Raw genomic sequence first — 27,503 nt, 5'->3', positions numbered from 1 at the left:
TATAAAACATCTCCACTGCTTTTGATTCATGGTATTAGCAATATATTCCCACTGGATGGGATTTCTGGACAGCTATTATTTTTGAACCAATAGTATCTGTAACCCACAATCAACCTGCCCAATACATTACAATGCGGCAGCATTAACTTAATGCTGCCATCTGTTGTAAAAGACAGGCCTACCATTTGTTTTTCTTCATAAGAGGCCAGGATGGCAGAAGTCACAGGAATTACTCTCTGCATCTCAGTGGTGAAACACCATCACAACAAATGGATAAAGAGTGGCCAGGAGATAAAATGGACCAATAGGCTGCAACCTACTCTGTTTCCCCAAAAATAAGACATCCCCTGATAATAAACCCAATTGGGCCTTTGAGCGCATGCGCTAAAATAAGTCTCCCCCCCCCAAAATAAGCCCTCCCTGAAAATATTTAAACGCAGAGCTGGAAATCAGGTAAGACGGCAAGAGGAGCCCCTTGCTCCATGCGCCCCAAAATAATAAGACCTCCCCGAAAATAAGGCCAAGCACCTATTTCGGGGTTCAAAAAATATAAGACAGGGTCTTATTTTTGGGGAAACATGGTAGGTTTCATCTTGTGATGGCCCCCTAGTTATTCAGGCTCAGATACTGATTGCTGAAATCCTGAGCAATCTGCATTTAGAATTGCATAGAGATTTATGTGTCAAGCCTGAATTTGATTGGGGGGTGGAATTGTTTGCATCCTTGGACATCCTAGCATGAATTCAGTTTGACACAGCTTGGAACTGGAGGGGGATGGAGCCATCAGTCAAAACACTTTTGAGAAAATGGAATGCCTCGGAGTTCAGTTTATGATGATACCATTACAGTGGTGGGATTATTTTTTTTTTTACTACCAGTTCTGTGGGCATGGCTTGGTGGGCATGGCAGGGGAAGGTTACTGCCCAGAGTCCCTTGGGAGTTGGGCGGCATAGAAATGCAATAAATTAAATTAAATTAAATTAAATTAAATTAAATTAAATTAAATTAAATTAAATTAAATTAAATTAAATTAAATTAAATTAAATTAAATTAAATTAAATTCCCCATTTCCCCCCGATCAGCTGGGACTTGGGAAGCAGAGAATAGATGGGGGCGGGGCCAGTCAGAATTTTTACTACCAGTTCTCCGAACTACTCAAAATTTCCGCTACCAGTTCTCCAGAACTGGTCAGAACCTGCTGAATACCACCTCTGCATTACTTGGAACCTGACATTCTGCTTTTGTTTGTCTAACAACAAAAAGGCTGCTTTTGCATCAAAAGTTAAGTGTCTCAACCTTTTGACTTCTGGTGCTGTATTGCTGGTTTGTTGTTCTGTGATTTTTTTTTTTTAAAAAAATCTCTCTGAAAATATGAGCAATCAGCTTCATGATTGATATAAGGAGGAAGTGCTCAACCCTCTCTATATACGTCTTTTTTTCAGAATAGATGGCCTTAGTGATCAGAATGAGGGTAGTCAGCAATGTGCACATTTAGTGTTGACTGAAGACTCTAGAGAATGTTTTTTTCTTGACTTAAGCTGGCTGTGGGCGATCTTTGCTGCATTTCAAACTTACTTGCAATTCTACAGGCAGTTTGAATTTGACCTGGTCTCTGCAGTCTATTATTGCTTGAGTCCAGCCTGCATACCTCTTATTCAGAAAAGAAGCTAGCAAGTTCTGAAGTCACAGACCAAATGTTAAATCTGAATATTATTAAATGCAATTTACTTTTATTGTTGCAGCTTTTGCCTTGGCTATGATGTCAATGTTGATGCCACCAACGACTACCTGAAAAGGAAACAGAAATGCAAAAATGTTATTAAACATCCAGTTGGACTTTGATTTGACTTTTACAGTTTTTCCACTTTAAAGTATAAGTTGAACATTCAAATAAGCAGATAAATTGCTCCAAGAATGCAGAGCAACTAGCTGCTCAGGGCCTCCCATTACCTAAAATTGTTTTCCTATCAGATCTTATGCTTTTCTATGGCCTATAATCCAGTGAATAGTGCTGGTTGACAGTAGAAATATCCATTGTCTAAGACATCTACTCAGTGAACATTGACCTAAATCAGGGGTGTCAAACACAAGGCCCATGGGCAGCATCCGGCTCACGATGTAGCTGTCCTGGAAAATGTAACGGGCCATCCAGGGGTGAAATACTACCATTTCTCTCCGGTTCGGGTGAATCGGTAGTGATAAAAACTACTGGATCCAGTGAATAGGTAGTAAAAATGTTTTTAAAAAATAAAAAAAAAGTTGCCCATGCCCACCCAGTCACATGACCCCACCAACAAGTCACGCCCACCAAGCCACGCCCACAGAACCGGTAACAACAAATTTTACATTTCACCACTGGGACCGTCCCACATCACTTCAGCCTGGTCTACCCAATGCAAAGAGGAAACATTGGGCCAGTGTGGCTTTGGCCTGGTCTACCCAATGCGAAGAGGAAACATGCCAGCAGTTTGGGGAGTGGCGTCAAGCTGACAACACCCACCCAGTTGGCCACACCCCTCCAGTCAGCCCCATCCCCCACCCCTCGAGGCCAACCACAGCCCTGATGTGGCCCTCAATGAAATTGAGTTTGATACCCCTGACCTAAATAATTCAGACACTATCTCTTGTGGTAACAATTAGAATGGTCCAGCTCAGCCAATCATTCATGCACCAAAACTCTTGAAAAACAGGGATAAGTACTCACTGGTCTTGGCACACCAGGTGTGTTTTCATTTTGTGACAAGCTGCCTCTCCCGCCCTGACCTCTTTGGAGCCTGTTCAGGGCTACAGCAATGCGACTGCCCACTATGGCATTATTCTTGATCAATGCAATATCTGATACCAATTGATAAAGGAAAGAAAAATGTAACAACCCAAGAATTGGTACAGTCAGCAAGGTATGGTAGTTAGGATGCCAAACGTGGAACATTGAGGTATTGAATCCTACCTCACTGGGTAATTGTTACAGGGATAAAATTAGAAGGAATGTTTCACCACAACAATACACGAGTACACAATAGATACAAACTCTATTGCAGAAAATACGACTTCAGTAACAGACTGGTCAATGCCTGGAATGCACTACCTGACTCTGTGGTTACTTTCCCAAACCACCACAACTTTAACTTTAGACTGTTGACTTCACCCCATTCCTAAGAGGTCTGTAAGAGGCGTGCATAAGTGCACCAATGTGCCTACCGTCCCTATCCTACCGTCCCCATTTATTCATATCATTTCCTGTATTCATAATCATGTTTATACTTATATCTGTTATCTTATACATGATTGACAAATAAATAAAATAAATAAAATAAAATAGGAAAGGATACTGGACTTCAGTGACTCTCCACCAGATAACTCATTCACCCTCTGCAGCAAAAAGGGTGTAAGCTCCTTTCCTGTGATCCTTTCCCCCCTGTAAGTGGAACAACAAGCATAGCCTTGCATGATTGACAGTTAATCCATTTACAGAATCAGCAATTTTTGCAAAAAGAAAAGAAAAACCCCTTATCAAAACGCTTCTGATTGGGAGGAACCTTGAAGAAAGCTTCCCCAAGGATGATACATTTTTGACGAGAAACAGAGTAGGGGATCTGTGATTGCATCTGCTCAAACTGTAAAAAAGGTGAATATTGGGGAAAGCAACCTGAAATGGGATCTCCCAGCATTATTTCCCTAGTTCGTCCTGTCCCTGAAGCTGAAATGTTCAATGAATGAAAACAACGCAAGTGTCTCTTCCTTTGAATCATGGCAAGTTTTGAATTGTGCGAAAATGTCCCAGGGAAAAAGATTTAGCCATCTATCAGCTTTAAGGTAAAGGTAAAGGTTCCCCTCACACATATGTGCTAGTCGTTCCCGACTCTAGGGGGCAGTGCTCATCTCTGTTTCAAAGCCAAAGAGCCAGCGCTGTCCGAAGACATCTCCGTGGTCATGTGGCCGGCATGACTAAATGCTGAAAGTGCATGGAACGCTGTTACCTTCCCACCAAAATGGTCCCTATTTTTCTACTTGCATTTTACATGCTTTCGAACTGCTAGGTTGGCAGAAGCTGGGACAAGTTAACTTTGCCTTCTGTTGCAGACGTTGGAAAATATTCCTAGGTGTGTACAAAGGTAAACACCCAAAAACAATCTTCCTTGGAGGCAGTGGTGTCCATGGGGGTAGGGTGGGGGTATTGAATTTGTAGGATAGATGACACAATGTTGCAATCCAACCCCCTTCCTTTTTTTGGACCCTTTTTTGAATCATAATCCTCCATTGTACAGATTTGGTGTTTAGTTAAAATTTAACATTCCTAGAATTTACGTTGCTATGATGCTGAATACTCAGCATCAAAACCATACCTATACAAAACCACTACAGTATATACTTAACTTGAAATATCAGAATGATCAAGTCCATGTTACACTTGGGAGATTGGGTTGAGAAAAAATGATGACAGATACAATGTAAAGGTATTTCATGAGCTTATCAACCAACCAGAATAGTGCAAAATGAGTTTCAATCAGAATAGAGCTGAAGGGACCTTGGAGGTCCTACTCCAGCCCCCTACTGAAGCAGAAGACCTTATACCATTTCAGACAAGTGCTTGTCCAATCTCTTCTTTAAAATCTCCAGGGATGAAGCAGTCAACCCTTCTGAAGGCAAGTTGTTCTACTGGTTAATTGTCCTCACTGTTAGGAAGTTTCTCCTTAAAGAAAGTTGCTTCTCTCCTTGATTAGTTTCCATCCATTGTTTCTTGTCCTGCCCTCTGATGCTTTGGAAAATAAATTGAGCCCCTCTTCTTTGTTTATTTATTTTTATTTTATTTATTTTGTCAAGCATATATTTGATAACAGATACAAGTGTAAACTTGTTTGTGGCAGTCTCTCTAAATACTGCAATATTGCTATCATGTCCGCCCTAGTCCTTCTTTTCTCTAGACTAGCCAAACCCAAATCCTGCAACCGTTCTTCATACGTTTTAGTCTCCAGGCCTTTAATCATCTTAGTTGCTCTTCTTTGCACTTTTTCCAAAATCTCAACATCTTTTTTATAATATGGTGAAAACTGGATACAGTATTCCAGGTGTGGCCTTACAAAGGCTTTATAAAACAGTATTATGCTTGAATAGATTTGAACAGGAGATTTTGCACACCTATTACAGTGCTGTTAAACTATTATGTGAATTGATGATGTATTAAAAAATAGCCTTACCGAGCCTCATCCAAAGCTTGCTGGATTGCTTCTTCAATAAACTGCCCAGAAGCAGCTTCATCTGGAGGGCAGGGAACTGCAATCAGGACTCCACTGCCCAGCTTCAAAGTTAATGACCTGGCTGAGAAAAAAAAGTTTCATTGTTGGACCATGGCCCTACCTTTGTTAGCAAATAGCACTTAGACTTATATACCATTTTACAATGCTTTTACAACCCTCTCTAAGCAGTTTACAGAATCAGCATATTGCCCCCAACAATCTGGGTCCTCATTTTATCAACCTCAAAAGAATGGAAGGCTGAGTCAACCTTGAACCTGGTGAAATTCGAACTGCCAAATTGCAAGCAGCCGGCAGTCAGCAGAAGTAGCCTGCAGTACTGCACTCTAACCACTGCGCCACCGAGGCTAAAAATGGCGGGAGAGATAGCTATGATGTGCTCTAAGAAGGGAAGTTTTACAAATATTAATATAGTTCAAAGTATGATGTTCAAGAGTCAGCTGCTTCACTCTCAATCTCCATACGTACACTGTACTGTGCTTCCTCTTTCTTCATAGTAGTATTGTAGTTTAGTTTCAACCCTAATCCAGCCTAGCCCCTAACCGTAATTTACGATACCCACTCTATTCTCCCAAACTCTATTCTTGAGTCACAGCAAGCAAAATTACTGGGATAAGAAAATAGGCTTCATAGAATTTGTTATTTATTTATTTTATTATTATTCCAATTTATATAGAATAGAATTCTTTATTGGCCAAGTGTGATTGGACACACAAGGAATTTGTCTTCGGTGCATAAGCTCTCAGTGTATATAAAAGCTGTAAGTGATAAATCATGATCATAGTCATCATAAAAATACATTCATCATACAATATTAAGATACAACACTTAGTGATAGTCATAGGATACCAAATAATCAATCAACATAAATCAATTGCAGGCAGTCAGCAGAAATATTGCATTCTAACCATTGCGCCACCTCGGCTATTAAACAATTAAATGAAGTTAATTCAATCAATGGTTAATGTTCCATGTACAATATATGAAGCCATTCAGAATTATTTGTTGAGATGGGTAACCCTACAAAATGAATGAATAAACAAAAAAGCAAACAAACATACATGGCACAAAAGTGTCTCATGCATAACTCAACGAACAAAAGTTTTAGATAGATAGATAGATAGATAGATAGATAGATAGATAGATAGATAGATAGATAGAGGTAGGAAGGAAGGAAGGAAGGAAGGAAGGAAGGAAGGAAGGAAGGAAGGAAGGAAGGAAGGATGAACTGGGGCTGAAGGTGAAGACAACATAGGTCTCCCCATTCTGCCTCCATCGTGCTGCATTGTTTCTCACTACTGATTACAACACTTTATAGTGTCACTAAGTCATAGTGATATAAAGCCTATCTTCATAACTGATATATTGGTGATGGTTGGATACGGCAGTAGATCAATAGTGAACAAAAAGCAGAGACTAAAGAGTGCAAAACAAATATTGCAGAAAGTACAGTTGGTACAAAATGTGGTGTTTACCAGTGTAAGATAAAGTGGATCATAGAATTCTGTACTGAAAAATCTGCAATGACTACAAACTAATTACCAGGAATTATTTAAAGTTCTTGTGTTATATTTTAAAGTTCTAAACTATTCAGGGTCTGACTATTATTTTCCCCCCCAACTTGTACCTAACCAAGACATAAATATGTCTTACCAGTGTGTTTTTTCTGTCATGCACCTATTAAATTGCCTTCATCTCACCTCCTACCTCCCAGGCAAACGAATGAGATAGCTTTAAGTTCCTTAGATGTATCAATAATTTTTAATTTTGGGACAAAGGGAAATCTCCAGCATGTATTTGTGTCTCTCTACTTTGGGGAAAAGACAAGTAGTTACAGCAGGTTGAGGTAGGATGGGGATGACCCATGGGATTAGCAAATTTCATGCTAATTTTCTACTAAATCAAGCAGTGTCTGAGTTCAGAAGAAGGGAAGAACCCTCTGTAAGAGATTGTCTATCCCATGATAAACCTGACAGATGTGAAGAGTACCAGGAGAGACCTTTTAAAGAACGAAGATGTCATAGGCTCTTCTTTGTGGAACATGAAAGGAATATTCTTCTGCATTTCTCTTGTGCTAAGGAATACATTCTCTTCAAAACTGAACTCCCTCCCAACTCATAGATCTGAACTTATTTATTTTGTCATCTTTTTAATTGTATTTGTTAATTGAATCTGTATTGTTATTTTTTTAATATTCTGTTTGTTTTAAACTTTATTAACATCTTTGCCAGACCAGAAGGGTGGAATATAAATAAAATGAAAAGAGAAGCCCTAACCGGGACAAGGAGTAGTGAATAAATATGGGGATCTTGTAAAATACATAAAATTGGAATATATAATGGTATTCTAACAATGGGTTAGAGCAGCGGTCCCCAACTGGTGGTCCGTGGACCACTGATGATCCGTGAGAAAATTTTGGTGGTCCTCAGAAAAATGATTTGCATTTTTTTATATTGCACTAAATTAGGGGTCCTCAAACTACGGTCCCTGGGCTGGGTACATGCAATGAACATTTGTGTTGCTGCAGAGAGTCTCCCACCTTGGGGTCTTTTTGTGTGGGTCGAAGGGGAGCAGAAATTCCTACTCGGGGTCTGCTTCAGCCTCCTGGTACCTGGCAGCCTGGCAGTACCTGGCCCGGTCTTCCCTCTGCTTGGAAAGACTATGCTCGTAGTCCTCAGTGAGGTGTTTCTGCTGAGCCCCCTTCTCGGCCAGATCCAATTTGAACTGAGCCAGCTGTTTTGCCAACTCTTTCTCCTGGCGGCTGCTTAGCTCCAACAACTGCTTCCTGTTGGGGCCCTAAGGAGCCCAGGCGGGCAGGCGAGGAGTCACTGGGAGGGAAGGGACAATTAGAGGTTGGCAAGGCATCCCTTGACATGAGTGACATTGAGTTGGCCATACCCAACCAGTCACATGACCACCTAGCCACGCCCACCCAGCCGGTTGTTAGGCAGATCATATTAATGGTCCACAAGATTTTAAATTATGAATTTAGTGGTCCCTGAGGTCCAAAAGGTTGGTGACCCCTGGGTTAGAGAACTGCAAAGATAAAAGCAGTAGATGCAAGAGACCTTGATGTCTGTAGAAAGACAACACATGCAGTAACTGAGTGTTCGAAGGCTGCAGTTCAGTAGAATCAACATGCTCTACATGTTCTATAGTACTTAAGATTTCATATAGGAATTTGTATGCTTCAATACCTGCATCAGAAACAAAATGCATATTGAAAATCAGTAAAACAAGAAATCAACTGGACCCATCTTCAGTGGGTTTTTGGTGGTGGGCATTGGATGGGTTTTGGTTGTGGGGGGGGGGACAGGGACAGCAGTCAACATGTCAGCTTCCACTGCAATAGTGTGGTATAGTTAGTGTGGTAAAGAAAAATCTTTAGCACTTAATTTTGTGGCATGTACAAATTGGGCCTCGGGAATTGCTGAAAAATGGCAGATGTGGGTAGGATTTGAAGCCTGTAGAAGGATAGAGCAGAAGACGTCAAGGAGAAAGAGAGAGAAAACTGCTGAAGATAGAAAGGGGAATTTTGGGATGTCTTTAACTTGATGCTACATGTACTAATGTAGAAGAAAACCTTCTTGACGTCAGTGAGCTTTTGACTTCCACCAGGCATGTAAAGCTTGGCAGTTTTTGACAGAGAAATTGACAGAGAAACTTCTCAGCTGAAGATTCCACTCATCCAAGATGCATCTTATTCTTACTAACAGCTCACCAATCAGTTGAGCAGCAGCTTTCTCATCCTGCACCCGATATGGTGCCTGGAAGCCACTTCGGTGAGAGAAGAAGGCTGGGAATTCTCTTGATTTTCCAAAGGTGGCCACACAGACTCCTTGAGTTTCCTACAGAGGTAAGACAAGAAAGATGGATTGAAAAGACAAAATGCCATGTAGAAGGAAAAGGTCAGACCCAGTGGAGGTTTCTTCTTTTAAAAATTGGATAACAATCTCTTAATGTTGGGAGGATTACTTCTATTATGTGCACAACATTGTTTATCGTGGGCTAGAAATTACAATGTGATTGAACTGCAGTGTACTGTATTTATTATTTAGTTCAATTACTAACATTCAATTAGAACATATCTCCCCTGCTCCCTGGGATTCCATAGATCCAGATCAGAGGTGAGCTTCAGCAGGTTCTGACCAGTTCTGGAAAACTGGTAGCGGAAATTTTGAGTAGTTCGGAGAACCGGTAGTAAAAATTCTGACTGGCCCCATCCCCAACTATTCTCTGACTCCCGAGTCCCAGCTGATTAGGAGGAAATGGGGATTTTGCAGTAACCTTCCCCTGGATTGGGGAGGGAATGGAGATTTTACAGTATCCTTCCCCTGCCATGCCCACCAAGCCATGCCTACCAAGCCACACCCACAGAACCGGTAGTAAAACTTTTTGAAACCCACCCCTGATCCAGATGCCTGATATATCTTGGAACTATACAGTGAAAGGCCTTGCAAGTAATAGCAAGCATTTTCAGTTAGGCCAGACGTGTCTTGGCAACCAATTCAAAAACTTCAGAATTAATACGTATCCTGCAATGGTGGGATTAATATGCCAGTGGCCTAAACACTGCATTCTGGAACAGTTCCCATAACCAAATCATTTCGTAAACCAGCTGCATGCAAACAATTTTAATTGCATCTCTAGCTGCTAGGAAATACAGGGATATTGATTTTATTTTGATCCTTTAATACATTATTTTAGTAACAGTATTTATTTGTCCCCTTTAAAGCCAAAGTATTACCAATGAAGATCAATAAAATATCAAATTAAACAAATAAAATAGGGAAACATCTCATTTAAAAACACAGACTTGTAAATTGCTTAACATCATTCAGCAAAAATGTTTGACAATCTTCTAAAACTAAACAAGAGGATTCCACAATCAGAAGTTGCCACAGAAAAAGTACCCAGCATTTTATGCATTTTAAAATATATCCACTTCCGGTTTCCTTGTCTTCGGCGACGGCGGCGCTCTTTGAAGCTCCGCCAGCCCCGCCGCCTGTAGAGCCGCTTCGAGACGAAGAAGCGGCTCGAAAACTTCTAAATCCACAGGATTGAAGAAGGAGAGATCGCAGGGCACAGGTTGAGCCCCTGTAACCCCCCAGGGAAGTTTCTGGGGAGAGAACAAGCGTGGCTCCCTCCCAACCTGCTGAAACTCCGGGCGACGTGGGACGAATCTGCTTTTGCAGAACAAGCCGGCTGCAGGAAACTTAAAGCGAAAGAACCAGCTTTAATAAACAGCGAAACTACTGAATCCTGAAATTTGGAAACGCAAGTATTAGCACTTTGTTGACTTTTCAATTTGAGAAAATGCGAGTGAGTGAAAGTGCTTTGAAAAAACATGGCGCCTAGCCTCAGAGTTAACGAGCCGGCGAGTGTGGATTGGTGAAGTTACTTTGCTTTGTTACAAAGTTTCCAAGTTGCTACAAAGTTGCCTTGCTTGTTATAAGAGAAACAACTGGGAAATTTTTCCCTTTTCAATATTGGACTTTGCTTTATTTTAACCCTTATTTGATCAAATCTGGGGGACTTTTTTAGAAGTCTTTGTGCAGGAGGGAAAGGAAAAGGAACTTCCCTCTTTAGAAAAACTAGATCACGAGCCAGGATGGCTTCAAAGAAGCAGGAAGGGAAGGCATTAGGGGGGGGATCCCCCACACACAAACATGAGACGCAACTTCCCCCTGCTCAACAGCTACAAACTCAGAAAAAAGAATTTGATGTGGGAGATTTAAAAGAATTTATTTCTAAAACTTTGGATGATAAATTTCAAAAATCTCAACAGGAGATAGATGATAAACTTCAAAAATCACATCAGGAATTTATGCAGGAAATTAATGAAGTTAAAGACATGGTGAAACAGAATCAAAATAAGGTGACCAAAAAAATATCAGAAGTGGCGTCTGGCCTGGCAGAATTTATTGGGAAAGTTGATTTTAAAGTTGAAGAATTTAAATCAGAAGTTAATGTTAAGATGAAAGACAATGATTATAAAACTGATGAAGTTGACAATAAAATGCAGAGAATTGAAGATGAGATTGTTATGATACAATTCCGGGCGATGGAATTCGCCATACGGCTTCGGGGAATTCGAGAGGAGGAGAGACAGGATTTGAGACAAGTTTGCTCTGAAGCCTTGGCTAAGATTTTACAAGCTAATCCTGATTTGGTATTTCATAAAATAGATAAAATTTACAGAGTGAACTCTTGGGTGGCCAGACAAAGACAACTGCCCAGAGATGTGGTCATATACTTTACTGACAGAGAAATTAGAAATGATATCCTGCAAAAATCTTTTCATACTTCTGTACAAGTGGGGGGTTCACGACTTGAAATTTTTAAAGAATTACCTCCTAAAATGTTGAAAGCTAGAAAAGAATTTGGTTTTCTTGTTAAGGAATTGAAAAATTTACAGATACCCTTCCGGTGGGACGCACCAGCTGGGATAATTTTTAGATATAAGGGAGAAGGATATCGGTTGAATACCGTGGAGAAGGCACAACACTTTTACAGTACTATTCTTAAGGAAAGAACACCATCTCCACGTACATCTACAGTTTTGGAGATTAAGGAGAGTGAAGAGAGGCAATTGAAAGAACAGTCTAAGCAGGAATTAGAAATAGTGCAAGGTGCAGAAGGAGGTTTTCTGAGTGAGCCCTTGTTGGATTCTTCTCCAATTTTGGATTTGATTCAGTTGACTGAAGTTAAAGATCAACGTATAACTAGAGCTCAATCCAAGCTACTTAAACAAAAGCAACAACAACAACAGGAAAGACAAGACAAGAAGGCAGTTAAGAGTACCGTACAAGAGAGTGGCGCTATGGGAGGAGCGAGATCGAAGCTCTTGGATGAACTTCAAATATTTTGCTCTGCGCTCCAGAAAGAGGCTGATGACCTTTAAGTGTCTATCTTGGAATGTTAATGGGTTGAATTCAGCACAGAAAAGGAAGAAATTATTTACATATTTGAAACAATTTAATAATGATATAATATGTTTACAAGAAACGCATATCACAACTCAAGATCAAAAATATTTGATAAACCCAAAACTAGGAGCACATTATATATCTTCAACTTCGCAGAAAAAGAATGGTGTGGTTATTTATGTAAATAAAAAATTAACAGCGAAAGTTATAGAAGCAGATCAAGATGGTAGGTTTGTAGCAATTGAATTGCTCACAGCAAATGGCCAAATTCTTTTGATTGGAATTTATGCTCCCAACCAACAACAGGACTATTTTTATAAGATGTTACATACTAAAATATTGCAATGGGACTATAGATCTATTTTAATTATGGGAGACTGGAATGGAGTAATTGATTCTAAACTAGATAAAAAGAGCTTGGCAAAGTCTAGAATTAGACTACCACAGACTTTTTTTGATATGAAAGAAGATATGGAACTAAAAGATGTTTGGAGAATACATAATCCAAATGAATTGGATTACGCTTTCTTTTCTGATAGACATAGATCCTTTTCTAGGATTGATTTTATCCTGTTGTCAAATGATCTACTTGTTAAGACAAAAAGAACAAAGATTTTTCCAAGAACTTTGACTGACCATAGCCCTGTATGGATAGAAATTGAGATGGATAAGGTTGAGAGACGTTCTTGGAGATTAAATGAGAACTTGTTTAGATATGAAAAAAATACAATAGAACTTAAAAAGCATTTGAAAGAATTTTTTGAAATAAATTTGAATAAAGGTACCCCAATTGAAATTGTTTGGGACGCAAGTAAAGCTTATATGAGAGGGGTACTTACCTATATGAATTCTAAACATAGACTGCTCCGACAAAAGAAAAGATCTGAGTTGGAAATGGAAATAAAGAATAAAGAACAGTTACTTATTAAAAACCCAACAGATGAAAGAATACGAAGTGCTATAAAACTTTTGAAAGACCAATTTCAAATGCTTATGGCGGAACAAGTTGCAACAAGCCTACAATACGCGAAGCATAACACATTTTGCAACGCTAATAAACCGGGCAGATGGTTGGCTTACACATTGAGGAAAAAACAAAGTGCACGGATTATCGATAGTATTGATATTGGAGGGAAAGAAATCTTTCAACAAAAATTAATTAAAGAAGCTTTTGTGGACTATTATACTAAACTATATGCCAAAGAAGAGGTGCAGAATGGACTTATAGAAAAATATTTAAATGATAAGAGAGTTACAAAAATTACTGATCAACAAAAGGAAAGAATGAATTATCCTATAACAGAGGAGGAGATAACAGCAGCAATTAAACAGCTAAAAACAGCCAAAGCTCCTGGCACGGATGGTTTGACTGCAGTGTATTACAAAACTTTACAAGCTGAAATGGTGGGACAACTTAGAGATTTATTTTGCAATATTCAACAAGGGGGTAAAATACCCCCATCTTGGACAACTGCTTATATATCTTTGATACCAAAAGAACAAGTTGGTCCTAAAAAACCAGAGAATTATAGACCAATATCTCTTTTGAACACAGACTATAAAATTTATGCGAAGGTATTAGCCAACAGGTTGATGCCAGTAATCCAAAAGGTGATTCATGAGGACCAAGCGGGATTTATTGAGGGCAGATATATGAAGGACAATGTAAGGCAAGTAATAGACTTATTGGAATATCTTGATAAGAATAAACAGATTCCTGCAGTGCTGGTTTTTTTGGATGCAGAGAAGGCCTTTGATAGAGTGGATTGGAATTTTCTACTAAAGACTTTAAAAAAGATGGGCTTTGGGGACCAATTTATACAGGCGATCTCAGCAATTTATCAAGAGCAAAAAGCACAGATTATTATTAATGGAAGTTTGACGACAGAGTTTAAAATTGAAAAAGGAACAAGACAGGGATGTCCGTTGTCCCCACTTTTATTTATTTTAACATTGGAAGTCTTGCTAAATACAATACGGGACTCTAAAATTTTGAAAGGCATAATGATAAGGCAAGAGGATTATAGAATAAAGGCATTTGCAGATGATCTGGTTGTTACCCTATCACAACCAATGGAATCAACAATCCTGATGAACAACATTATACAAGACTATGGTAGAGTTTCAGGTTTTAGACTGAATTCAAAAAATACTAAAATGATAGTTAAAAATATGACACAAGATCGTAAACATGAGCTTGAAAGGAGGGCAGGTTTTGAAATTGTACCTAAGGTAAAATATCTTGGAGTTCAGGTTGCAGAATCAAACATGAAATTGTTTCAAAATAATTATGAGGTGTTGTGGCGAGAGGTCCAGAAAGACATGGAGACTTGGAAAAAGCTGCAACTGTCTTTACTTGGAAGAATAGCAGCAGTTAAGATGAACATTTTGCCAAGATTTCTGTTTTTGTTTCAAATGATTCCGGTGCTTAAAAGTGATAAACAACTGAAAGTTTGGCAGTCGGGTGTGAATAAGTTTGTCTGGAACGAGAAGAAGCCGAGAGTGAAATTGAAAATTATGCAAGATGTTCCAGAAAGAGGAGGCCTTAAACTCCCAAACCTACAGTTATATTATGATGCAGCAGCTTTAACTTTAACAAGTGATTGGTTTGGAAGTAAAAAGACTGGAATACTGAATGCAGAAAGTTTTGATCTTGAATTTGGATGGCATGCTTATTTATTTTATGACGACAAAGTAGATAAAGTATTTAAAAGTCATATACTTAGAGACTCTTTGATGAGAGTTTGGAAGAAGCACCGACTCAAATGGGATTACAAAATACCGTTATGGTTGGATCTTGGTCATACTATGTGGAATACAAATATAATGTCACTCGGGGGGTTTTTATATAAAGAGGTTCTTTTCACAGATGCGGGCAGATGGCAGTTGAAGACACTACAGATACTGTTGGATGAAGGAATTAATTTAACTTGGCTACAATATAATCAATTACAATTGAGATGGAAAGAGGACCAAAAAACTGGTATTATGTTGCATGAGGAAGAATTGGTTAGACATATAAGAGAGAAAGGTCCAATGCATATTAAAAGGCTTTATAATGTTTTGCTAGAAAGGGATTCAGAAACTGAATTAGTTAAAGATTGTATGATTAAGTGGGCACAAAATTTTGAAGAACCAGTGATGTTGGAAACATGGGAAAAAATTTGGGTTCAGAATGTTAAATTTACACAGTCGCAGAACCTGAGGGAAAATTTTTATAAAATGTTTTATAGATGGCATTTAGATCCTAAAAAGTTGTCATGTATGTACCCTAATGTTCAGCCAAAATGTTGGAGATGCGAATGTTTGGATGCTACGTATTATCATGTTTGGTGGACCTGTAGGAAAGTTAAGGCTTTTTGGATAAAAATATGGTGGGTCATGCAGAATGTTTTGAAGAAAAAAATTCAATTCTCTCCACAACTGTTTTTATTGGGTATAGTTAAGGGTTTTACACGGGGTGAAATAAAACTAATATTGCATATGATAACAGCAGCAAGATTGTTGATAGGTAAATATTGGAAGAATGAAGCTTTGCCTACTATCGAGGAATGGACTTTGAAGATGGCTAGTTTTGCAGAGATGGCGAAGATTTCAGCATATTTAAAGGATTGTTCACAAGAGACTTATGAATGGGAATGGAAAAGGTGGATAGAATATGTTCAGAACAAATATCAAACTAGAAAGTATCAAATAGCTTTTATTTGAAAATAATGTATTAGAAATATCTTAATGTAAAGAGACAAAGAGGAAAAATTATATAAGGGGAGGGATGGGTTCAAGTTTATATATCAGTGTTATTAGTTATGAGTACATAATAAGGAAGTCTGGGGGGGGAGGGTTAGGGAGGGTTAGGGAGGATGGGAAGTTTGGGGAGGGAGGTGGGGGGGGTGAAAAAAAAGGGGTGAAAATGTAATTGTAAAACTTTTGCAATAAAAAAAAAAATCTAAACTCCAATTACCCACAGATCCCTTCCATCTCTCCTTCAAACGGGCAAAGATCCCACTTCTTAGCATACCAAGGCCTGACATTTTGAGACATTGAGCCAATGAGTATGTTGACATTCTATAATTTTATAGCTTACCAGATACTCCAGTGTTCTGCCAATATCAAGTATAGACTTAACACCTGCAGAAATTACAGCAACTGGAGTACGACTTAACTCAGTCAGATCAGCACTCACATCCAAAGCTGAAAAAGATAAAATATCAGTACAAATTCTGGAGGAACCTCTCACGTATTACTCAACTTCTTTCATGCTCTTCAGGAAAAAAATATTAAAATCCTATAATGAAATAACATATGACATTGCCCCAAAGATACTTTTACAAAAGGCAATTTAACTTTTTTTTTTTTACTTGAAAACATTTTGCTTCTCATCCAAGAAGCTTCTTTCGTTCTAGCTAAATGATTGGGAATGGAAGGAATCCATTCATCCTTCCATATGAAGTTGCCTTATGCTATTAATGATCCATCTCCCCTGGTCAGAACTCACTCCAGGATAAGATTGAATAGGCACTGGCCTGGGATGCCAACATTGAAAACTTCCAAAAAAACACAACAAAAAAATTGAAAAACAGTTAATGGTCCACATTGTGAGCCAATGTGCCCTCTCAAGGATTAAATAATACTTTGTACTACAAACAGGGTGAAAATGGTGGCTCAGTGGCTAAGACACAGAGCTTGTCGATTAGAAAGGTCGGCAGTTTGGCAGTTCGAGTCCCTAGTACAGATCTCCTGCGTGAGCAGGGGGTTGGACTCGATGACCTCCAAGGTCCCTTCCAACTCTGTTACTGTTAAAAGGAAGGTAAAATGGTCTGGGCTTGAAAATGTCAACCTCAACAACTCAAAGAAAACAAAATAAGAGGGTGCCTTTTGGGGATTGATATACCTATCGCTAAAATTCTGATTGTGTTTATCTATTCTGATAATCATTGAATCATTGTTTAGTTTGGTTCTTAGGTAGAAATGGATTTTTTTCCCCTGCTCGGTCAGAAGTCTTTTTTAGCATCCATTATTTGAGAACTCGTAACTGGAAATCTTTATAAATATTATATGCAAGGCTCAGTGAAAAAAATGCATTACACAGAAATACGAAAAAAGGAAAACTATATTAAATATTTTGCACAAATGAAGTTTATTTCTCTTTATGTATTTACTTTGTATCAGTTACTTAGCCGGCTGTAGAAGAGAATATATGCTGAAACAGCACAACAACAAATAAGTATTGAGTCCCTATTGGGGCTCCGTCAATAGGAGATAACAAAAAGGTGGATGGTTTTGTACACAACGTTTGGGAATTAAGGGTTTGATTTGTAATTAAAATGATGTTTGTCTTACTCTTTTCTCCTCCCCGGTGGACCCCTCCAATTCCTCCAGTTACAAATACTGGAATTCTTGCTTTGTGTGCCACAATCATGGTTCCTGCCACAGTAGTTCCCCCAGACAATCCCTGTCATGGAACAATCAATAATTATTCAGATTTCATATTTTTCAAATAAGCAATAAGTAATATTTGTGAAAGGCTGAAATGTTTTCATAGATAAAGTTAAGCTGGGGATTTTTAAAATCATGATTTGTTGAACAATCCATAATGGCTTTCACCTACAATGCTAAGCTAAAATATTAGATTCCTATATTCTTCTGAAGAGAAAAATATAAGATTATGGTTTAGTGCAATGTGTGAATCAATCGTATGCCAATTCAGTCTGAAAATTCAGTTAAACTCCAACACATCTATAGAGATTTTCAGTCATAGTTGTCTCAAAAGTGCTTTATTTAAAAAGGCGACTGGACTGTTTTTTGAGGAGGAAGTGAAACATCTTATTCTTCCTCAAAAGGCAGCCCAGCTCCCTTTTTTTAAGTAAAGCATTTTTAAACCCTAATACTTCGTATTTGGCTTATGGCATTATCTTTGATAACAAGGAACTGCCTTTATTCCCAAATGTTTTTCTCCTAGACATTCAGGCAACGGTGATTATAAGTAGTGTGGGAGGAATAGCTGAGGAAAAATTACAGGGTGTCATAATGAAGACTTCAAATATTTGAAGAGCTCTTGTACAAATGACATGTTCTCTGTTGCCTTGGACACTGAGATTAAAACTTATAAATAATATTTGCAGAAAAAGCCCTGTCTGGTGGAACATTAGGAGAAACCTTTGAATAGTAAGAACTACTCAGCAGTGAAAAGAACTCCTTCATCGCCAGTCAGATTCAAGATGCTGAATGGGTATCTGAGCCCTTTCTCCAACTTTTAAGGTATTGTGATTCTATGAATTGAAAACCAAACATGAGGTTACCGGATGTGTGCTAACTTCTAAGCATAAACAAAACAAATAGACTGAGAACTACTGTTCCTTTTCATACTCACATGGAGTCAAACAGCCTTTTGCCTCCTTTTTATAGGCTGGATGAAAATCAGGGTGGCAATGCCAATGTTGCTGACTCCAGTGTGAAAAGCTTGCTCTTGGGCTGCTTAGATTCCCTAGAAAATGAAGGCACTCTTTGAAAACACTATGCTGAATGTAAGAAGGATGGAACAGTTTGGGGCTGGTGGATACATCTCGAATGTTGAGAGCACATTCATAAGGCATGTCATCAAATAGCTTCTATAAGTGGCTTACCTATTTCCAAAAAAATGCCAAGATGTCTGGTCACAAAACAACTAAAAAAAATCAATCTGGCTTATGGTATAAAAGAGACTTCAATCTCTTTGTAGACAGAGACCACTCTAAACTAAGAAACAAATTCTACTGATTATTTTCAACTTTTCTGTAGACATTATGGCTTGTCTGTGTCTGATTGCACTTCAGATAATTAGTTTCCCTAAGCAGCAGAGAGTAGCAAAGTCCATAAATGAAATTCAAGTGTATCTCAACGTGAAATGACAAATATTTGTTTGGAAATAGCATCTCCAAAGTTTCAAAGGTCTAAGGAAACTTCACCAAACTCTAGCTGCCAACTGGAGTTAATTTTGCTTAATCCTAATCCCCTGTCAAAAAACATTCACTCAGCTGTTTGAGAACTGGTTTTGCAGATTCACTCACAGGAAAACTTCCACCAACTGACCCTTATCCCTGATTTATGTAACACAAGCAAAATAGAATGAGGAATTCCATCAAGTACCTGGCTGAGAACATAGGGGAAGTCTCTGCGAGAGACCTTCATTACGTCCTTGGCTGTTGCAAGAAAGTCCAGTTCTTCATCTTGAAGGCCCACATGGATGTGGCCATTCAATATGCCAATAGTTGCTGGCACACACCCATTTGTTCTGACAATTTCTTCCACTTCTCTGGCCATGCTGGAAAATTCAATATATGGCAACACAGACAGTGAAAGAAAAATGAAGAGGGTAAAAACCAAAATATTTAAGTTAACACATGACGTCATTTCCATCTTCCTAGTTAGTACTGCTTGCATAAATGTTACACTGTTAGCATCTGGTCCCTTATAAAACATACAAAAGACTGGTTAGCTTTCAGTTAACGTAGTTTATTGGCGAAAGCACAACCAAGTGGTTGCAGTGACTTGAAACAGGCAAACCTCAAAAAGGAAAAAAAAAAGTCTTATTTGCAGTTAAGAAAGGACAGTTGCTCCTCTGTTCATAAAATTGCTTCAAGGATAGTTATGTGCTGGGAAAAATACCTATCAGTCATAGCACTCCAGCATGAAAAGGGAGGTCTGACTATAGATGTCTTCCTGTATTTTTCCTCTAACATTTTACTCTGTTATAAACAAAGCTGAGCAAAGTCTAAAAAGTAAAAAATAGAAAAGATCAGCATCACAAAGCTGGCTGAGTCACAGACAACTGTTATTTAGGATTTCTCTCTGCTTTCTCTCTTTTCTTTATATAACAACGACAAATGATAACTTTCAGATCCATCTATGCTCCCTGTTTGAGAGATAATTGCAATAACAATAGCACTTAGACTTATATATCACTTCACAGTGCTTTACAGGCCTCTCTAAGCAGTTTATAGAGTCAGCATATTACCCCCAACAATCTGGGTCCTCATTTTACTGACTTTGGAAGGATGGAAGTCTGAGTCAACCTTGAGCTGGTGAGAATTGAACTGCCAAACTGCAAGCAGCCGGCAGTCAGCAGACATAGACTGCATTCTGCATTCTAACCACTGTGCCACCACGGCTCTTGGGGAGAGGTCTGATTCTGTCATTCTACTGTTACCCCCTTTGAGTCCTGTGCTAAAACTATAAGTTATGTTGGGGGAAGATCAGGTAATCAGTCTCATATGCCATCCCTTTTGTACATGCATTGTATCATTCACATATCCAGAAAAAGTAGAGCTTGCAGTGCGATTTTGACAAAAGGAGATGGAGCTCAAAATGGCCAGTCCTGTAAGGTTGACATCTGCCTTACTACGGGTAGTCCTTAGTCTTTTGATGACTGTTTGAAGTTATGGAAGCCAAAGCACCCCTGGCCATTGTAAATGGTTATGTTGCTCCTCCATGGTCATATGACAGCATGTCAGGCTGGTCAGCTCTATGACTTGTCATGGCTTTCTTTGTTCAGATGACTGTTATTAGTGATTTGAATTTGCTTAATTAACATAATGTTCAGTTAATGTCCGCCACGAAAAAGGGCTAGAAAATTACTTCCAGTCACATGGGTACCTTGACTTATTACTGTAATGACTTATTACTGTAATTCTGGGCTCAATTACAGTAATAATTTGAGAACTACATGTATTGAACTGGCAGATTCCAACACAAGATTTTAGAAAGGTGTCCTTAATGCTAACCTTGGATAAAAAAATTAATCTTGAAAACTATTAAAAATACAACTGAGGCAAATCTATAGGAAACCAATAAAAATTGGGTCTCTTTGAAACTCTTTATTTCCAGGGCCCCCATATTTGGACTGTGCTTTTTTTTTCATACTCCAACTGAATTTCTCCCCTCCACCTGCTCCCCAGTTTTTCACAGGGCTTGTGGGAAGAGGACACATGTCTGCATCAACTTGAAACTGTCAATAAGTAATTATAAAGGTAACAATAAACGTTCCCCTCGCACATATGTGCTAGTCATTCCTGACTCTAGGGGGTGGTGCAGATCTCCGTTTCAAAGCCGAAGAGCCAGAACTGTCAGAAGACATCTCCGTGGTCATGTGGCCGGCATGACTAAACGCCAAAGGCGCACGGAACGCTGTTACCTTCCTACCAAAGGTGGTCCCTATTTTTCTACTTGCATTTTTACGTGCTTTTGAACTGCTAAGTTGGCAGAAGCTGAGACAACTAATGGGAGCTCACCCCACCATTTTGGGCACCAGGGACTGGTTCTGTGGAGAGAGGTTTTCCATAGACTGGAGGGGGCATGGTTTCATGTGCTGCCTTCATCCCATGGATGGGGCTTTGCTTGTTTATGTTGCCTGGTTTCTGGCATACCGCAGCCCAGTGCCAGTCCACAAACTGGGGGTTGGGGACCCCTGTCCTAGAGAACATAGCAGAAAAAGAAAAATTTCCAGAGCATGTTTTTACTTGGCTAGGTGCAAGTAGGAGAATGTCCAAGATTATCTAGAAAGCCCATCCACCTAATATAAATTGAAGCATCAGATAAAAGCTTGAAGTAGCCCACCTCAGATTCTGTGGATATGGCATGCCATGTGTGACTATGGTGCTTTCCAAGGCAACAACTGGTTTTCTACTCTCCATAGCTTCTTTTACCAAGGGATGAATGTTGAAGTCACCATCTAAAATAAAATATATTTAACTGCTCATTATTAATGATTCAAGAATGAACTAACCTGCATTTCTTTCTTTCATCCACTTAATGAAGCAAAATGTCACGTTTATGACATGCAGTTGATAGGGTTTTATTTTCTTATGCCCAGACAGGGCTTAGATGTTATTGCCAGAATAATATGGTAACATTTAATTGTGATAAATATAAAGTAGACATGTTTAGAGTTAGGCAGAAACACCCCCATACCCCCACACAAATGACATATTGGACAAACAGAAATTGATTTCGTTTTCTCTTAATACTAACCTGAAATATTTCTTTTTTTATATAAACCTTTATTAACATTTAAAATCCAAAAATACAAGTTAAAATACATCTATAACAAAAATACATCCCTAATAATTATACAATTCAAAGTCTTTCTGACAGTACGTAATTCTTAACTTTGCTCATCTATTCCCGCATAGTCCTACTTAATCAACATATTTAAACACATTTTGTATCTTATTTTATTCTATACATTCCTTATTTTTAATTTCTATCCATTGATACCAATTTTCCCAAGTTAAGTAGTATTCCGAGTCTTCCTTATTATTTAATTCTAAAGTAAGTTTGTCCATTTCTGCACATTTGAAAATTTTCCGGATTATTGCACAGTCTGTTGGTATAGTGGATATTTTCCAGGTTGCGTGAGTACAATTCTTGCTGGTGTAGTTATATGAATAATTAAATATTTAATCCTTTTAGGGTAGTTTCCTTTAATAATCCCCAGAAGAAACAGTTCAGGTTTCAATTCTATTTTATAATGTGTCTGAAATTTAATATTTCAAGCTGAAGGAATTTTTAAATAAAAATATTAAGATGAAAGGCTGGTTCAAACAAGAATGGTTCCCTAAGATTCTGGACCAAGTCTGGCAGCAGACAGGTGTGCCTTATTCTCAGGTTATTAAAGCACAAATTACAATACCAGATATTATATGGGATGAAAATATAATGCTTATATTAACTTGATCAATTATATACCTTCCAATAATAATCTTAAAAATTGTTTTATGGGTCCTAAAAAGTACTCAAACTATTTAAGGATGGAAATAAGGACATAACCATTGTTTTTTCCAGCACATCAACATGTTAGCTGTTAGCTAAAACTGACTCCTATGGCTACATAATATACAGAATATAGGGCTACATAAATTATGATCCATGATTTATGTAAGCCCATAAAATAATTCTGGTCAGTAAAAATCACAATCCTACTTCAAAAAGCATGGATAAATATAATGAAACTCATTTATACAAAATATAGTAGGTTAGAAAATAGTTACATAAACATTGGAAATGAAATTGCATAATATTTACATTAAATAATTATATATAGAATTGTAACTGTTTATTGTGTTACATTTTACATTTTTTCTGTTGTATTTTTTCACTCATGTTTAAGCACTTATAGAGGTTTTTTACTGTGCATGTGTTTGTGTTTTGTTCCTTTTTTGTCATTATTTTAAGAGCAATTCAAAATTATTTTAAAACTTGTAATTCAAAAATTACATATTTAAGTCCTATTTCTTACAATGTGAACGAATCAGGCAAATGTACAATTTGAATAGAGAATCAGAGATGGGTCCTTAAGGTGTGATTTTTTCTCGTTGAGTAAGATAAATACACCTTCCTGGTATAATAATTAAAACAGAAACCCTAGACTGAGACATAGTTTTTTATATTAGACAAATATTTTATGAAAAGTGGATATTATTGTGTAATATTGTATAATATCTCCATCTGCTGCATTATAGGGGAGATATAAGCCACTTTATTTTCATTAGGTTTCTGTTATAACAATCAGTTAGAAAATCTCTAACCTCTACTATCTACAGAATATGATTGTCTACTTATTCAAAAGATCAGAGATTATTTGTTTAGATTTATATGACTACCCATCTGGCTATAGTCATTCTTGTTAGAACAAAGTTTAAAAATAAAGAAGCACAATATAGGTCACTGTTAAAACATACAAAATACAACCCAAAGAAGAAACAATAGCTGACAAAACAAAACCCACAAAATAGTATCAAACCATCCAGATATCACCAAATTGAGTTTAAAACAGAAATATTTTCTTTTTTTTAAGTTATTTAAGAATGTTTACATAGAATGAAAAAAGAAATGCAAGGAATTAAAAAGAGAAAAGGAAAGAACTTGTTTAGAATATATGAATAACTTCAATCTTTTTAACAATTACAATCTTATTATCCCCACTCCCTCTTAGATATCATACAAATCCCTTCGGCCCCTAATTTAATCACATCTTTCTTCAATCTTTAAATCCACAAATCATCATTTCTTTCAAAAACAGAGGCATTTTCATGATAGCCTGAAGCCCTTATAATCTACACAGTCTATAAAATTGTTTATTTTTCATTAGAAAATCTAGAATTAAGATAATGGCATTTCTTTTTGCCCTCTCTCAGTTTTACTCTGTGACTTAACTAAAATATACATAATGATTTTGCATGGCTTAATTTGGCTTAATATTATATATTTTATTCTTTATTGCACTGATGTCTTATCAATATGTAAAATTGAAAGAAATGTTTGTGAAAAGCAGGAGTCTGGTAGCAACTTTCCTGATTAGCAAATGTTGCTCAAAAGGCATACACTCTGTGATGATTACAGCTGGAACTTTAATAAAGAAAATAGAATTTGGTCCATTCACTTAAAATGGAAAGCAAACCAAATCCTGTGAATCTTCAATCCAGACACAAAATTCCATTTTTAACAGTTGCACACAAGTTAAATTATGCCTGCCTCTTTTACATCTGATCACCTCAGCCTCCATAATAAAGGAGTAACCTTTTCAGGGTACACTCACTATGCAAAGATCTTCTCAAACAGGGTAGATAATGAGCCAATGCAGCATTGCTATTCCACAATACAAAGGTGGCCTTCCAATAATTTTTTGCCACAACAGAAAACCAATTCATGAGTGCAGATCTGCAAAAAATGAAATGGTGGTAAATGCGATACACAAAATAAAAATATTTGTGTTATAGAAGAATGTGTAAAAATCCAGACAGGGTTCAGGCTGACAGATTTAAGCAATAACTTACAAGCAAACAACTTGTTTGATTGTCACTTTGATTGCAAACCCAGCCACAAGATGTTTTATAACCACGATAAATTCAAATCGTGGTTTTGTGGAATGTGTGAACCCAAAGTAGTAAGCTATTATTATCTCCATTCAGATCTGTAATAGAACTGAAAAAATTCTAGTGGCATTGGACTGAAACTGATTTATTATTTTAGTTCTACTTAGACCCAATTCTATTTAACCACATGATTTGAGTAATATGTGAATACATCTATTATTACATTGCAACCTGAAATGAATCACTGTAAAAATGGGAACACATTAAAGGAATCTGTGAAATTTGTCTACTATATTTATATACCAATTCTCATGAATGAAGGCAAATAAATATATGTGTCCCAGGATAATGTTTCAGGATCCAATCCTGGTTCACCAGGCCCAGAGGTTTATTCTTCAGATTTGTGCTGGAGCCCAATTCCCAGGGAATTTCTCTCTACCGGAATGTGTGCGTACAGACTGAATTCTGCAATATACTAAATTCTTTTCACTAGGCTAAAAAGTCCTTTGGATAAATTATTTGTACATGGTTCAAAGATAAGTAGAATAGTTGGATATTTAACTGTAGCAGAGTACTTTAAACTGCCGCTTTGTGCAGCAAAGGAGCAAGTGAGTTGTGTCCTTCCATACTTAAAAAGATTGATGTAGACAAAAAACTAAACATCTGTGTTGTGCTATGTTGTATTTTAAAAGCATAATTCCAAACCCTTTCAGAAGTGCAACCCCACTTCAGTCTCTGTTAGTTGGGATCTCAACTAACATAGCAAAAACTATTTTAGCAGACTATACAAAATAGCAAACAGCTCTGCAGGTTGGGGAGGGGGAAACAGCTTTTCTTTTTATCTTGTAACATTTTTGTTTCTGCTGCTATTAAAAATAATTTAAAACATTTTGTAGGATTATTTCTTGTAATCAGTTTTAACCACATCAGTTTGAATTACAGCCTTGTATCTATTCCTCCACTTCAACATTGCAAAAAGTATCTTTGGCCTCGCAGATTAAAGACTTGTGACTCTAGTTCAGATGCCAAGGAAGGTTAAATTAATATGCCTCTCAATCAAATGCTGTTTGGTTTAATTTCAAATCAGCTTAAACCTCTGTCCATGCTTACTTTAAAAATTAAGCAAGTTTCACCAGTGTGTTTTTAAACCTTCCCATCTATCTCAGCCAATACCGTACAGCATTCTCAGTAAAATATTTTAAATTTTCATGGTGAGAAATTTTTGTTTCCACCGGTGTGGTGATCTAACATTTAAAGATCTAACATTAATCTCTGTTCTGAGAAAAAGATGGTCATATAGCCAACTCCTTACCTCTGGCATCTGTTTCTTGCGATCATACTCTGACTGAAATTTTAATGGGGGCTGGGTGGAATTGCAACAGAAGAATCTTGGTGGCTTCAGCTGTGCTGCATTTCAGCTCCAGAGTAGTGTTGACCAACTCCATTTATCATTAACATTAACAGAAAAAAACAGGTGGCAGGCTGGAACCATTCAACGCTCTGAAGAAAGGGGAGTCTAAAATATCAAATTTCCAGCATCAATTGAGAAATTTCCTTTTGAGAAATTAAAAGCAGATTTGAATAAATCTGAGGCACTATATTTTCAGAAAAGTTAAATGGAAGTTCAAAAGATAACAGTATTGCAAAAAGTAGTTTTTGTCAATTTATCATCCAAAATAAGATTAACATGCCTCTGTCTAGACACCTAACTTGCATCCTTCCTGGCTATTCATTATTCTTTGAAACTTCTATCACTATTAGCTGTGAGGGTTTAAATTTTAGTTGATTGAAATAAGACCCTCATCAAGGGGCTATGATGGAATGTTTAGAAATATTCTTACTTTTCAGATATAAACTAATAAAAATAACTCTCCATGGACAGATGAAGTTATATTTCTGCTGATGATATGTGTCTATTGATATGTTGATCAACTGATTCATGTATTATCCTAAATTGTAATTTAATCATTTTATCAAATAAGTCATAGTTGGGTTTACACAACATGCTAAGTTATAATGTTTAAAAACGAAAATATCTGAATTCACAGAATATGTTCAAAACCAATCATTTAATAAACAAATTAATAATAATGTATTAATCCAGTTTCCTGAGTTTATATTTTCATTAACCCATACATCAACATTGAGTTAACACAATGAGTCACAAATTGGTGAAACATATTTTAGCTTAAGAATTGTACGTCATTCCTTAGTACAAAAATCCTAGTTTTTTTCAATATTACTTAAAATAGCAAATTACTCATTTTAACTGAAAATATAGATTGAATTCATTAAAGTGGAACAGATGTCATGTTTCTTGTACCATTTATTTTGCATTTAATGATTTTATCCCAAATGTGCTTTTTCAAGAGGCAACTGGACTTTAAACGTTTCGCTTCTCATCCAAGAGGCTTCAGCTCAGTTTCATCCAAGAGGTTTCAGTTTTGCTTCTCATCCAAGAGGCTTCAGCTCTG

The 27,503-nt window shown here is 37.4% G+C and overlaps 1 protein-coding gene across 1 annotated transcript in view; it reads right to left on the bottom strand.

The window, feature by feature from the left end:
* LOC139319518 (uncharacterized) overlaps nucleotides 1-26,374 on the bottom strand; it is a 56,212-nt gene extending 29,838 nt beyond the window's left edge. Inside the window, exons 1-11 of the mRNA XM_070947412.1 lie at nucleotides 26,342-26,374; nucleotides 24,753-24,874; nucleotides 21,773-21,887; nucleotides 19,307-19,481; nucleotides 17,522-17,633; nucleotides 16,266-16,372; nucleotides 8,974-9,100; nucleotides 5,196-5,316; nucleotides 3,330-3,415; nucleotides 2,705-2,835; nucleotides 1,729-1,788 (exon numbers count right to left, since the gene is read on the bottom strand). Coding sequence (XP_070803513.1) covers nucleotides 1,729-1,788; nucleotides 2,705-2,835; nucleotides 3,330-3,415; nucleotides 5,196-5,316; nucleotides 8,974-9,100; nucleotides 16,266-16,372; nucleotides 17,522-17,633; nucleotides 19,307-19,481; nucleotides 21,773-21,887; nucleotides 24,753-24,874; nucleotides 26,342-26,367 — 1,182 coding nt within the window. The 5' untranslated portion in view covers nucleotides 26,368-26,374. The remainder of the gene's footprint in view (nucleotides 1-1,728; nucleotides 1,789-2,704; nucleotides 2,836-3,329; nucleotides 3,416-5,195; nucleotides 5,317-8,973; nucleotides 9,101-16,265; nucleotides 16,373-17,521; nucleotides 17,634-19,306; nucleotides 19,482-21,772; nucleotides 21,888-24,752; nucleotides 24,875-26,341) is intronic.
* Between the last annotated feature and the right edge of the window lie 1,129 nt (nucleotides 26,375-27,503).

The sequence above is a fragment of the Pituophis catenifer genome, unplaced genomic scaffold, assembly GCF_029215685.1.
Source record: "Pituophis catenifer annectens isolate HBS135680 unplaced genomic scaffold, rPitCat1.0.hap2 SCAF_7, whole genome shotgun sequence".
Classification (NCBI taxonomy): domain Eukaryota; kingdom Metazoa; phylum Chordata; class Lepidosauria; order Squamata; family Colubridae; genus Pituophis; species Pituophis catenifer.
Note: the sequence above shows the minus strand (reverse complement) of the source record. Positions and strands in the feature narration are given on the sequence as shown.